At 37.5% G+C, this 15456-nt stretch overlaps 1 protein-coding gene across 1 annotated transcript in view; it reads left to right on the top strand.

Moving 5' to 3' along the window:
• Positions 1–15254, top strand: part of LOC131039079 (uncharacterized) — a 155229-nt gene extending 139975 nt beyond the window's left edge. Inside the window, exon 11 of the mRNA XM_057971727.2 lies at positions 14918–15254. Within this exon, the coding sequence (XP_057827710.2) occupies positions 14918–14990 (73 nt within the window). The 3' untranslated portion in view covers positions 14991–15254. The remainder of the gene's footprint in view (positions 1–14917) is intronic.
• Positions 15255–15456: the final 202 nt, after the last annotated feature.

Raw genomic sequence — 15456 nt, 5'->3', positions numbered from 1 at the left:
AATCACCGTCAAAGTGTCGGTGGATGGTAACTCATCACAAAAATATACCGGTTGGTAACTCATCACAGAGTATTACCGGTTTGTCCAACTTTCCGGTTACCGGTTGGTAACTCAAAGTATTACTGGTTTGAACAGATTTCCGGTTGACAAAACTTGAAGACTGGGAAAAAGATAATTACCGCTTCTGGCTCCTTTGCTCTGCTTTGCTTGAGATCCTTAGACCGCTTGATCTCTCTATGTCGCTTGGGTCTTTATACCGCTTGAGACCGGTAAACACTTTCTGCATAACATTGATAGTCGAAAGACTACAACATGATACCGGTTTGGAACAATTACCGGTTGAGCATAATTCATACATTCACAAAGTGATCTCATAGCAAGTGTGTGACCATCAATGACAATCACAACATAATCATCAAAAATGGCAACAATCTCCCCCTTTGACATTGATATCCTTAGACCGCTTGATCTCTCTATGTCGCTTGGGTCTTTATACCGCTTGAGATCGGTAAACACTTTCTGCATAACATTGATAGTTGAAAGACTACAACATGATACCGGTTTGGAACAATGACCGGTTGAGCATAATTCATACATTCACAAAGTGATCTCATAGCAAGTGTGTGACCATCAATGACAATCACAACATAATCATCAAAAATGGCAACAATCTCCCCCTTTGACATTGATGGCAACACTTGGGAAAATTTTTGACTTTTAAGTGTTTTACAACAAAATCATGCCATAAATAAAATTACTCCCCCTAAGCATATACACGATCCCTTTTGCAAACAATACAATGTATACTACTTTCTTATAGAGATAGACATGAAAGTATACATAGCATGCATCAAAATTTAAATATAGATACTATTCCCCATCAAAATTTTAATTCAAGTATACTACTCCCTCTTTGCCAACAATGACAAACTACAACTGAATAACCTCTGTTCTATTTGCATTAACAAAATAAGAGTTTATGACAATAAAAAGTGAAATTTGTCAAAAATGGATTTAAAGTCCTGCATAAATGTCTTCATGGATAAAGACCATGATTCAAGCAATGAGGTAGCAACCTCATTCTTCGTTTGCATCTGATAGACCTGCTCCTCCATGGCATCCATGGTACTCATCTCTTGAGTGACTGTTAGGGCATCTAGATTGAGGTAGCATTTCTGGAGAATTTGTAGTCTTGGCAGTAGGACCAGTTGAAGTTCCTGCAAATTATGTGTTTGGTTGCTTATCTCTGCCTCAATTCTTGCAGACTGGAGTTGAAACCGGTGAGCAGTTTGTCCATATGTGGAGAAGGAATCATATGGTATCTTGAAGGTGCTAATAAATGACTACATATCAGATTGCAGTTTGTCCTTCTGAGTGAGCACATCATCACAGAATAGATGAGGTTGACAAATCTTGCTGTGTAGTAGATTGCCCTCATCCATTGCATCTCTGATGTCCTTTTGTGCCTTCTGGAGTTCTGACTGAAGCTCGTTCAACTTCTTTACCAAGGCAATGTTCAGAGCCTTTTCATGCTTCTTCTTGGCATTTGTTTCTACAACTTCTTCCAGGCTTTGGACCTGGTCTTCCACAACTGTACATAGAATCTTTAATTGGGCAAGTGAGCAATCGGTACTGGGGAGGTTTGTACTGGGTATCAAATTGGTGAGTGTTTCCACCGTAGTTTGGATAACATCTTCCTCCTGTTTCTCCTGACCTTCAGTTTCTGCTGGTGCATCCGGAGTAACATTGTCATCGTTTAAGGCATCAACATCAATTGTTTCCATTTGAGTGGTGATCGGTTCTCCTTCACTGTTGTATACTTCATCCAATTGAGTGATTTCCGGTTGTTGCTCAGCCTTTTCATTGGCTTCAACTACTTGATGCAATCTTAATGCTGATTGAGCAAGGGAGTGGATATCTTTGACCACTTCCGAAACTTTTCCCTCCAGCAACTGGAGTCTTCTTCTTCTCATGAAGAAGAGGCCCTTATATCTCTCCACTACTTCGTACAATTCTGATCTAGGTACATAAGTGAAGTAATGTGAAAATACTTCTTCTCTTATTTCCTGTTCTTTCTCTATGGCAATTCGTCATTTGTTATCTAAAGAGTTATATAAAGAATCAGGTGTCTTAGACTTAATTTCTGAAGGCCACCAGTCATTAATACATAAATAATTAATAACTTCCTGTTCAACTTCTTTTTCAACATCATTAAAATCATCAAAACATTCTTTCAAATCACCAAGTACTTTTCTTCTAATATTCTTAATTGTTCTTTGACAATGTGTCAAAGGTTTGTAAGAGGAAATATCAATATTTACCGGTGCCGATGTTGCCGGTTCATTCTTTGTCTTTTTCCTCGTCTGCCTAGTCTTCTTAGGCTGTTCTTCAGAGACAGTGTCTTCTGAGTCTGGTGTATTGTTCTTTGTCTTCTGCTTCCTCTCGAAGACTTTGGCAGGTGCCGCTTCCGGTTTCTTCTTTATTGGTGACCGCTTGGTCACTTTGGGACTTGCTGGAGTAACTTGTGCCGATGCTGAAGGCACTGCCTTTCCCTTCTTTACTGAGGGTTCTTGAACAAGTGTAACCCTTTCTAGATAGGTACCAGTTCTCTTTGCCTTTGGATCAAGAGGCGAGGCAAGTAGGGTAGAGGCATACCCATCCAACATTTCATACATTACCTCATATCCCATTGGTTCCACTTCTTCCTGTCTAGGCTCAACCGCCTCCATTATGCACTCATCAACTTTGATGGTGAAGCAGATGTCCTCCTCATACTTTTTTACTATATCACCGTATATTCTTACCCTTTGGTTCATTTTGCATTTGAACTCATCAAAGTATTTGTTCAGTACTTCCAGATAGCCAGTTCCAACCGCTTGTAGGCTTTCCTTGATTTGCTTTGTCCCCGGTTGGTCAGCAGACCACTGAATATCACCTACTTCTAGAAAGTAGCCTTGGAAGTAAAAGAACAACCCAACCAATAGTTGTCGAACTTAATCTCAGTGCATTGTCCTGTTTGATCGACTTGAGATTCAACAAAACTTGTCTTTGCATACAAGTGCACAGATCAAATGATGCATCTTCCTTGATCATCCTATAGGCGACATTTACCGCTGCAGTAGAGACAGAGTTGATTCTGTTGGCATGGAACGTCCAGTATCCTATCACCATACATGCATATTTGACAAGATCGTCCTTGATTGAATTGACAGTCATACCCCGCGAATCGCTCATAGAACTGGTGTGCTTAGTCATTTCTGTCTTGCTAATCTTTCTTAGGGCTGGCACTTCACTGACGTTGTAGAAACTGGTGACGACATGAATCGCTTCTGGTGTGATATCATTCATCCGCTCTAAGTACATCTTATCACCGTCTACTCTGCTCAAAATAATTCGAATGTGATCATCCGAAAATTCTTCAAGAAAATAGGCTGCGTTGTGAAGTTTCTTCTTTTCCAGAATGCTGAATTCCGGTTTAATCTTCTTATCCTTTCCACAGAACAAACTCAACTGGGAATGGATCATCAGAGATCCTAGGTCTTCAATGTTGCAGTCAATGAAATCTGAAATGCCTTCTTCCACTATGACACCAGTGGGTATTTGAGATAGGGCATTGTATTTTGCCTTCTGTTGAATGAAGTCTATAGAATCAACGGGTGCACTAGAGCTAGCATGTGATGCGGAAGCCATGATAAACAGAGAATTTTTGAAAACTACCTTCGTAGATTGAAATTTAGGGCTTCGCAATTTGAACTTCACTACACACTCCTTCGGTTGTTGAAATACCGCTTTGCGTTCTACACTTCTCCAACAGATGTTTGCTTCAGATTCTTCTTCAAGATTTTGATAAATTCTTTGAATCGCAGTGTAAATCACTTTTCTTCTCTCTACACTTGAAAACTTCTTCGCTCGAAAAATGATAGTTAGAAATGATTTGAAAATTCCTTTTAAACAAATTCTCCAACAACCATAATAAATGCTCCACTATTAGGGTGTAAACCCTAATTTTGCCTTATACCGTTTCCGGTCTTCTGTCAATCTGACAAGTATCTCATACCGGTTAAGGTCTTTCACCGGTGTCAACCGGGGGTTCGAGATATTTTACCGTTTGCTCCCCCTAAGCTTTTCTGATGCTTAGTTTGTCAGTTCAACGACTTCCACACTGGGTGCAGAAACCGGTTCTTCTTGAATCAGTTCTTCTGGCTTCTTCTTCTAGGTTTTCTTCATATTTGCTTGAACAATTTCAATATCAATTTTTCTTTCCGGAGTGACCGGTATATCATCCGATATACTCTTTCTACTTTTGCAGAATCTTGTTGAATGACCCGCTTTGTTGCAATGATAGCAAACCATTCCAGGTGCTCTCCAAGGTCCATTATTCATGTTTCCATTCTTCCTTCTGCATGTTGCAACAGTGTGACCATGACCATGGCAAATCATACAAATTGCTTTCCATCCGGTTGCCGCTTGATAGCCATCGCTACCTGACTGATGACTATAGGCATTAAACCGGTATGGGTTCCGGTTCCCAGAGGGTTCAGGAAAAACTCCTTGATTCCTTTGAGGATACCTTCCAGTATTGTGCATGATAGACCTGCATTCAAATGCTCTATGCCCAAACTTGTTGCATGCATAACAATTACCTTTGAATCTATTGGATCTAGGCTTATCGTTTAGAAAATAAGGAAAATTATTGTAAGCCTTACTTCTACATACATTAGCATTGTGTCCTTCCTTGAGACAGTTAAAGCAAACAGGTTTGAACTTTTGCTCACCTTTATCCTTTGATGCCGGTTGTTTCTTTGATGCTCCATTTTTTGTTCCAAAGGTCTCACCTTCCTCATAATCAGAGAAACCAAGTCCATTGGTATTCTTTACCGGTTTAGCTGATTCTAGTTTCTGCTCTAACTTGACAGTGCTCTTATTGAATTTGGCAAGTATTTCCTTTGACTCAGTGAGTTCTTTGGAAATAGCAGCATTGGATTCCTTCAAGGTTGCATTCTCAGAGATAGCCATGTTTAGTTCACCTTGCACTTCTTCTTTTTCCATTTTGCTTTCATGAAGACGAGCGGTAAGTGCACTAATCTCTTGCTTCAGCTTTGAGATCTCATAGCCTTTTGTCTTTTACCAGATCTTCAGCTTTCCTCCGGTTCTCAAGCTCTTGACACATTCGGATAGTCAATCCTTCCAACTCCTTTCTCAGGTTGGAATTGGATTCATTCAGCTTTTCTACTTCTTGAATTAGGGCTTCCATGTCCGCTTCATCAGAAGAACTATTTTCAGTTAGCTCCATCAGTTTTTTAGCATGTTCTCTCCTTTTTGCCTGAGAGGCCTTATATTTGACCATAAGTTCATCATAGGATTGTTCAGACTGAGTGAGCCGATGATTAAGTTCCCTCACACTGTATTCCCCCATATCTCTTTCCAAGTGGTTAGACTTATAGAAAGGTTGGCTCTGATACCAATTGATGAATACTAAGAGGGGGGGGGGGGTGAATTAGTATACCAAAAAATACTGTACTTAAACACTTTAATAGTCTAGCAGTAAACTGGTAAAACAGTTTAGCAAACAAACCGGTTAACACACATGCAAACCAAATAGCAAATAATGCATTCACCCACAGAAGCACAATCACCATAACACGAGATTTTGATGTGGAAACCCAAATGGGAAAAACCACGGTGAGATGAAACTCACAAGTAACTATCTGCAGAATAGTAACCAGACCGGTTAAGGTCATACAATGTTCTTTACCAGAACAGATCCTGTTAGGAATCTCAATCTCTATTAGGAGATAAGTCCAATTAAGGACTACCTTGTGAGAGGATTTTAGATCCACAGATGTGAACCACCTTGTTAGAGGATTTACAAAGGCTTTTTTGGGCCTACCCGGTTAAGGGTTTCTAACTTGTCAAAGATGTGAGTAATCAACAAGTGAATGATCTAGCAAATGGCACAGTTTGCTTGACTAGATCCATTGTAGCTCATAGCTAATGCATTTCAGCATTACTTCAGTCTTCAGTAACTCCTTACTCTGTTACAACTCACAGACTTGATCTTCTCAGTTAAGATCGCACATTCAAGAAGTTTTTCAACCACTACAAAACCTAACAGCTATATTCGCATACACTCTCTCACTCTTTTTTTAAAACCCTAGACATGATGTCCTTAAAAGGAATCTGATTTCATGTCGGTTCAATAGGATTTCATTACAAGTTCCTAGGTTCATTGTATCTAGACACATTTGAAAACATGACACAAAATCACCGTCAAAGTGTCGGTGGATGGTAACTCATCACAAAAATATACCGGTTGGTAACTCATCACAGAGTATTACCGGTTTGTCTAACTTTCCAGTTACCGGTTGGTAACTCAGAGTGAGACCGGTTTGAATAGATTTCCGGTTGACAAAACTTGAAGACTGGGAAAAAGATAACTACCACTTCTGGCTCCTTTGCTTCGCTCCGCTTGAGATCCTTTTAGACCGCTTGATCTCTCTATGCCGCTTGGGTCTTTATACCGCTTGAGATCGGTAAACACTTTCTGCATAACATTGATAGTCTAAAGACTACAACATGATACCGGTTTGGAACAATTACTGGTTGAGCATAATTCATACATTCACAAAGTGATCTCATAGCAGGTGTGTGACCATCAATGACAATCACAACATAATCATAAAAAATGCCAACAGTAAATCCTCTTCCAATCCTTGAATTGTTGATCTTCCTCATTCGCATTTGTGATGTTGTCCTTGCAATATGCTTTTAGAATCCTTTCTCCAAATCGTACCATTATCTTCTTGAATTTGAACATGGCATTGTTTGAGTTTCTTCATTCTTGCATTTCACTTGCTTGTCATCTTGGAGCTGATCCTTCGTCACTTGTTGCTTTGAAGTGTTGATCCCTTGGTATCCCTGCAAGTTGCATCCTCTTTCACTCCAAGCCTTGATCATTATGCTTCCCTTCCTTAGCAGACCTGCAAAACAAACAAATATTGAATCAAACCAGCTATGAGATAAACTTTGTTTCAGCCTTGGTGGGAAATCAATCATTGTAGGGACTAATTCAGTCCTTGAAACATCTGTATTATCTTTGTCCATTTCTTCACTCGGTGGAAATTTGATGCCTATAGGGACTACTTTGTCATTGATCTTCATTTGAATTGATTTGTCTCTTGGTGGAGAATCAATGGGTATAGGGACAAAGCATTTTGCACATTCACTTTCACTCTTTGCAAATTTAGCCCTCAAGTAGAAATCCGACCCTCATCGGGACTCATTGCCCTTGAAAATTTTGTGTTGATTTGATCACCATTTGATGGAGTGGAAATTTGAACCTCATAGGGGCTTTTTGTTCCCGTCCTAACTTGTGATAGGTAATTTGAACAATTAATTTTCTAGAATTAACTTAGGTTCTGATTTCAAATGATTTTCAAACTCATGAGCTTTCTAAAATCAGAAATTTGGAGTTATGAAACATGATTCTAGAAAATACAAGTGCTTGGATCAAAATCTGGAAAATTCGTCTCGAATAAAACCGATTTTCAGACTTAGGATAGGTCTGATTTCAATGTGTAAGTCTGAAAATGCCCTTCCAAACTCAAAAAATGAATGATATTGCAACCCAGTTCTCTGTTTTAGGTCTGATTTCTGAGTGTAAAGGTCTGAAACATCTCTGAAAAACGTGTTCTATCAGCTGGAAATCATCTCCTTCATGGTGCAATTCATGTAGTTGATGCAACTTGCATTCACTTGGCTGGAAATGGTGTTTTTTCAGCCATGAGATCATGGCTGGTAATGGTGGTCTCAGCCAACAATTATGTTGCAAATACCTCCAATGGTGGCGCTATCAATGCCTTAGGCAAAAATCACACCTCTCCCTTGACAATGGCGAACTCTAAATGAGCTCTCCCAGCTCTTCGAACATCACATCAGTCACAAAATAATAAAATATTAGTCGTTGGACTGTGTCTTTTATTCATTCTTTTACCTTGAAAAGTCACCACACAACCAATGTGGGATTAAAAAAATGTGTTAACCCAACAAGGTGGAAAATCACTATGCATCGGGACATTTAAACTTAGCTTGATTTCTCATTTTGTTTCGTCCACCAAATGGAATGGTGGAAAATTGCACTTCATAGGGACTGATTTTCCATTCAAATCATATTCACTTTGCCTTTAAAAATTCATTTGATCATGCAAGGGGAAAATCGATGTCCATCAAGACACTTGATTTCCATCATTAATTCACTTTCCTTCACATATTTTCCCCAAGTGGAAATTCACCTTGCATTGGGACTGACTATCCTTGAAAATTCCTCACAAAACTTAGTCAAATACCGCTTGGTGGAAAATCGATAGTCATCTAGACACTTAAAGTTGTTCAAGTCCTTTCAAATCAACCTCAAGTGGAGATTCAATGGGTATAGGGACAAATCAGCACTTGCATAATCTTTGCTCACTCACCCACTTGTAGCCTCATTCACTTTGATCCCACTTTGTTCCAATCCACAATGAATGTGGGATAAATATTATAAAATACCAGCCTAGTGGAGAAACATGGGTCATTGGGACACCTCATTGTCCTTTGTTTTGTCTTGAGTGGAAATTCTTGAGTCATCGGGACTTACCACAAAATCACTTGCAAACTCAGTCTTGGAGTGGAAAAATGACTTCCATCAGGACTTTTATAATCCTTAACATTAAATTAACACTTCCATGCTCAAAATGGAGTGGAAAATCATGCTTCATCGGTACTTTAACTACTGGAAAAATGCCTCCCATCGAAACTTTTGATTTTATGCCTTAATTGCTTGGTGGAAAAACGTTTTCCATTGGGACTTTGTTGATTTTCATGCTTTTGAAGTCCACTCTTACCCATTTTCATCAATTTATGAAGTGGAAATTCTATTTCCATCAGGACTTCAACATTTTCTTAAGATTTGAAGAAAATAGAAGGCCATTGGGACTTTATGCATTTTTGGGTTTATTTCACCTCCTAGGAGTGGAAAAACGACTCCTATGGGACTTAACATTTTGGCACAAAATTTACATCAATTTGCAACATTTTTAACATTTTTGCTCACATTTCAAGGCAAATTGAAACTCAACACTTAGAAAAATAAACTGACAAGCTAAGGCAACTTGACACCTAGGATCTTTTCCTTGCAATTTTAACATCGTTTTACATTTTGATGTGACAACCTCTCACAAGAAAAGGCGAACACTAGGAAATTATTGCTAAACTAGGACAACCTAAGCAAAACACCTATTGTAAAGAGCGAAATTATTGAAAACATTACAACAAGCATCAAGTATTTCTAATCCATGTTGTGGTCCTTTGTTGGGTGCTAGGATTCATTGCTATATTTGTTTAGATCATTTTTAAGTATTTGGGGCCCTTTCAAAGCCTCTTTTATACCCTCTATCCAAAAAAAATGCTTTACATGTGAATAATTGAAAATTTTCTTTTTTTTAATTTTTAAACATTGTAATTTTGTTTGCTGTCCCTAAAAAAGGTCTCTTAGACCAGCTTGTGCCGGAAACTCCATGGTATTTGGGTTTTTGAGTTTGCCCATATTTTGTTTTATCACTTTGATGAAGTTTGTTAGGTACTTTGGGCTCTTTAATTGGCTCCCATAATTACTTCTTCTTGTTGTGTTTTTTGGACGTTAATGCCCTTACTGTATTTGCTTTTGATGTGACAACCTTTGTTTGGTTGTTGAGTCTTCTATAATACATTTATGATTTACTAATGGTGACTATAAATTGAACTTTTTAGGTCCCTCAATGGGCTCATTTTATAGTTGACTTTGTTGATTGTAACTAGGAAGAATGCGGATTCCAATTGCCTTAAGGCAACATTGGAATCCGCCAAGGGCTGGGCCCTTTCTCTCCCCTCTCACACACCACACTAAAGGGAAACGTGTTCCCTCTAATAGGGCCGACCCTTTAACTAAAAGACACACACCACTCAAAAGGGAAACGTGTTCCCTCTAATAGGGCCGACCCTATAAAGTAATAAAATAAATAAAAGGGATCAGCACCAAGCCGACCTCAAATAGGTCCTCTTGCCTCATATAAATAAACAACTACTTGACCTCATTAACATACAAGGACATCACATGCGATAATCATTCTGCAAGTGCGAAAATCAGAAAGAAAGAATTCTAAATGCGAAGTGAAGGAAGTGTACATTGAGGCGATTGTTAATACAAGGGTGAACTTCAATAGAAGATGCGAATTGCAAGACATATGTGAAGCCAAAGACAATTTCCAGATCTGTTCATCTGAAGGTCATCTTGCTGCTATATGCAAAACAGATTCAAGAGGTGTATTGCTGTGTGAAAGGCTTAGACAAATTGGTATTCCACTTCAAAGCTACCAGCTAAGTAATGTACTGTTACAATTGGATATAATTCATAGTCTGATTTGAGGATCTGTTGGCTGGGTTTTTCCTCCTAGGAGGTTTTCCCAGGGTATTTGTGTGTCGTGTTCATTTTGCTCAATTTATGTTTATGTCTAAGTCTGAAAGTAATTAAACTAAACAGCAAATATATTGATTTAGTAATTAACTTCAGTTTTTTGAGTATAGTTTAAATCTGAAAGTCTAAAATTTAACAGACTTAACTGATTGCCCACCTATTTCCTCAAATGTAAATTCTCTTTAGTGCAGAGAGTTATGTTTTATTGTTGAACTTCAATATGATTTTAATGGGTATTTTTATTTCAAAGGAAAATTACATGAGCATTTTCATACCAAACAAGCTCCAACATTTTTGTGAGCTTTTTAGTAGTCATTTTTTCTCTTAATGACATAGCTTCTAAATAAATCAAAGCAAAAAGAAAAAAAGCAAAAGAACTTTGAAATATTTTAAAACTCATTGAAGATTAAACAGTGTATTTTTGGGTTGCTTCTTCAGAAATAAAATTGAATATTTAGCACACTATATGGGAAAGGAACAGTGATGTCTAATTGGCTTGGATATTCTAATGCATGATTAACTAACATGAAAAAGTATGATCTTTTATCAACTTTATGGCTGTCCTAAAGTTTATGCCATTGAAACAAACAATCTAAGACTACAAATTGAATGCTTTATAAAACTTTATGGTTAACATCTACATTTTTAAAAATTTGCATTTAGTTAAATGACATAACTTGACATATGATAGGAATGAAAACAAGTAAGCAAATGAATCACATAGAGAGAATGAAACACAAGGATTTACATCCGATAAATGTAGTGTGGGAGTACCTCGGAAGAAAGGAACTACCATCTCCACTATTATTTTGCATGCTTGCACAAAGCCAATTGCTTGACATGAACCATCAAATGCATTGTAGCTTTTGAACTAGCACTTATATAGTGATTTACAGGCATGTTTCAATATGTATTATTTGCTTATTCAACATGCTTGATTGCTGCCCTCAACTCTTGAAGTCACCTCGTCTTAAGAATTTTGTTAGATCACTCTTGTCAGTGCCTTTAGTTGACCCCTAGGGCTAAAATTTATGCTCAGGGATTGGAAAATGAGTTGAAAGCTTAAAATATCTATGTAGTTTTGTGTCGAGTTTAAACTGCATGTGTTATTGAGCCACAACTACCACTTTTGAGTCTAGGTGTGGCCTTTGGATGTTTGGATCATTTGAAAGAGTGCTAATGTAAGAACCCCTGTCCTTTTTACACATTTTTTCAGTTTTGGTTGATTGACATTTTGTCAAACACTGGGCATGTATTCATCTTTAGGACTGATTTTTGAGTTTGTTTTTTGCCTCAAAAGTTTAGAGTTTGAGTTTGATATTTGTTCCCAATGCCAAATCATAGATAAACACATATAAATGATAAACAATAACATGGGAAACAAATGATGAAGAAACACACCATAAATTTATGATTTCTCCTTGAACAACAATGGAAAATACAATGATATCAGATCTAATAAAGGTCTGAAATTACTACAACAGCGAATGAGCTCCTTCAGATATGAGGGTTATAATTAATCAAAAAGATTTCACACATACTCGAATGCATAAATAGAAGCCCATTATTAAGTGAAAAACACAACTGCCTCAAAATGGTGACCAAATATGAAGTAGCTGGCTGATATAGGCAGCAAACGACCCTTGAAATTCTGATATATAAAGCTGACCTCCTAACTCTAGCCAAACAATGCCAAACTCTACGAAAATATGCCAACTCCTTAAAAAATCTCCTCCAAACCCTATGTACAACTTAGCAATGAAATACTAACAAATCCTTGCTCAAACAAATCAAAACCTGCTGCTAACACTGTTCACATCACTGTAGCAGCAATGTAATGGCATTGTTGATGCAGGAGCATCTTGCCAGTCCATGCCAAAATGGGAGCTTTGAAATAGTGTCTGGACTTCCATCAATGCATGACGGTGTGGGAAATTTTGTTAGGTATAATATTTAAAATTCTATGTCGGTATATATCCAAATATGGAAGCATAGACCTGGCATAACTGTTGACAGAATGCCCCAATGAAATGGAATATATCTGCAGATAGGATTTGCAAAGAAGGCTGTACACTTGGCAGGCTTAATGCCAAATTCCAGAACCATAGCCAATATCCTTCCTATGTGTAGAAAGTCTATGGCTGGGAGTTTGTAACAGAAACAACAACAATAGAAGGGAAATAAATCAAGGTAGAACAATAAAAGATTACAGAAGATGGCATCGATGGAATATAAGAGTAGTATGATGGCATCGATGGAATAGAAGAGTGTGGGTCTACATAGAGAGAATACCAGCCAATAAGGTGGGGCTGCGTGGCAAATGAATACATTGGAGTTACATAACATCATTAAATGAAAATTTGAAGAGCTGCAGATAAAACTAATGCTAGTGAATCTATAATAACCGGTAGAGGGGCAGCTACATAATCTGCTGCTAGCTCATATAATGATGCTATAGGTTATGGATCTAGTACTGTATATGCTGACTCTGCTACCTACGCCTTTGCAGCCTTTGCATCTGGTGCTGGTTGTGGTTGATAAGCTGGAACAGGCTCGGATGCTTTAGGTACTGATACTGGAACTGGGTCTTGATCTGATGCATCTGTATATGGCTATAGATCTGTCTCTGCATCTGTCTCTACTTATCTTGCTTATGGGACTGGAACTACTGCTTATGGGTCAACTGAAGGGGGGGTGATTTGCATTGTAGGAGAGGAGGCCTAAGGGAAGGCACCAGCCAATTTGTTGTATCAATGAAGGAAGTAAAATGTGTGCGGGCTTTGCATCTAGTGAGAGAAGTATTGTGAGGTTTAAGGGAGTTGAAATGAGCACAAAGAAGAGTGTGTTGACATGGGCAATTAGAATGTGGGATTTTGGCATGCGAATAGAGTCAAAGCAAGTTCCATTGTAGAGGCTTCAGCTAGGTTTATGAAATGTTATGTAGGGAGGGAAAGAGGCCAATAGAAGGCCAATGCTTGTAAATTTGTGTTTGCAAAATTAATAGAATAAAACTTTATTAGTTGTTGCAATCTAGTCTCTATTATATGTTGTGTTCTTGAGTCTTAGAGTTGCAGAGCTGAGGGCATGTTTCATACTTCATCAACTGTTCATGGCACTATTCGTGTTACTGCAAATAAGCCCAAACTATAGATTCATACAACCTCTAATAGGCACATTAGCTTCATCATTGGATCCAAAACTTGTGAATAAGCTCAATAGCGAATTCTCAATGAATCCACCACTCAAGTAGAGTTGGGTTTTCATCCAACCTACGAATTCCCAAGGGTTTTTGTCCCAGGGCACAAAAAACTGAAAGCCAAAAGCTCCCAAATTCTCCAAGAGAAAATAATAAACCAAGCTCGCTAAAAATGAACTCTTAAGAGTTTTATAACTTTCTTGGGATAGCTCACACTTTTCCAGCCAATGTGGGATAAATAGATATACTTTTCTTTTTAATATTCATGTCTCCAATGCTTTTAGTGAAAGGGAACTTTCAAATTTTAAATAACTTTTCCCCTTACTTAAGTTCCCGCATTAATAAAGTTGAAAATTTAATTTAACTTTATAACTTAACTTTATTTTTAAATAAATTAATAATCGCAAGTGATTATCAAAATCTCCAGTCGAAATCAACACTATCATCAATAGGATATTATTCAGGAGTTGTCCATCAATCCAAACCCGACCCAACTAACTTAGTATAAATAGTAAGTATCTTAAAAGCACACCAAAACACCTCATAATTGTTTGCAACTGAATTCGTCCAGGGCAATATCCTCAAGATCCCTTAAATGTCTTGGTTAGCCTACAAGACCATGGAGAAAAAGGCTAATGACAACCTCATACAACATGTGCGACAACCTCATACAACATGTGCTAGAAATGGGACATTACAGCTAATGCACCTATTTCTTTTAATCTTTAATTTGATCCCGCATCTCTAACTTACCTAATTTTATCTTAGTGGGGTTAAGGTAGAGGTCTTCAGCTCTTCTTCAGTCACATAGGTTAGAAATAGTCACATAGGTTAGAAATACTATTGCAAGATCGATTTTAGATGAGGTAGTAATGGATTCAAAGGTGACTTTTATTGATTGACCTACAAAAGAGCTTGAGGTTTTTTCCAACATTTGCATGCTGAAAGAAGCATGCTATGATAAGGAATAATATTGAAATTTAAATTTGAAACTAAATAATGGAATTTGGTGGAAACTAATTACTTATCGATTCTCCACTTTATACTCAAATTTTCAAAACAAACAATAGTAGTCAATGATTTCCTCTTCTACCATAGCAATTCCTTTTATTTGTACCTTTATTATTGTAAAATGTTATGTTTGCTATTTCATGTGCATCTATCTCAACTGCACGATGGTTCTTATCAAAGTCTATGGTTTAACATTATTGCATCGACTTATTTTATTGCAGATTTGATCGACTAGAGGAAGATGCTTTTATAACTGCGTTCTTTTTGAAGTCAGTGGGCATGCTTTCTAAATGAAAATGTTGTCATTATTGATGAGTCAAATGTAATTGTGTTCCTGAGGTGGAATTTTCATTTCTTTTATGAATTGTCCATGGAAATTTGTTTAGATGATGTTTCCAATTATTGGTTCCATCATTAAATGATGATGAAGTCATTGTATCGTTGAAACATTTATCTTAGTGAAAGCTTCATATGACTTTTAGTTTGCATGACTTTAATTTGGTTGTTGTAGATCACATTTTTGGCAATGACACTTTAATTTTAGCTATTATTAGTGAATTCTTTCTAAGTCCTTTTATCTATAACAAATAAAAATTGCTTGGTCAATTTGAAACGTGTAATAATAATGATAACCATCTTATCAATAACAAGGCTCTCCAGAGTATGGTGTTGGTGACAGGGTTTTGGGCCTCCATTGTTTTGTTTTGGATGCTTCAATATATTTGAATAAAAAGTTTCAACACTTGCACATGGTATTTTA

Source organism: Cryptomeria japonica, chromosome 7, assembly GCF_030272615.1.
Source record: "Cryptomeria japonica chromosome 7, Sugi_1.0, whole genome shotgun sequence".
Taxonomy (NCBI): Eukaryota; Viridiplantae; Streptophyta; class Pinopsida; order Cupressales; family Cupressaceae; genus Cryptomeria; species Cryptomeria japonica.
The sequence above is the reverse complement of the archived record's forward strand: the minus strand, read 5'-3'. Positions and strand labels throughout refer to the sequence as shown.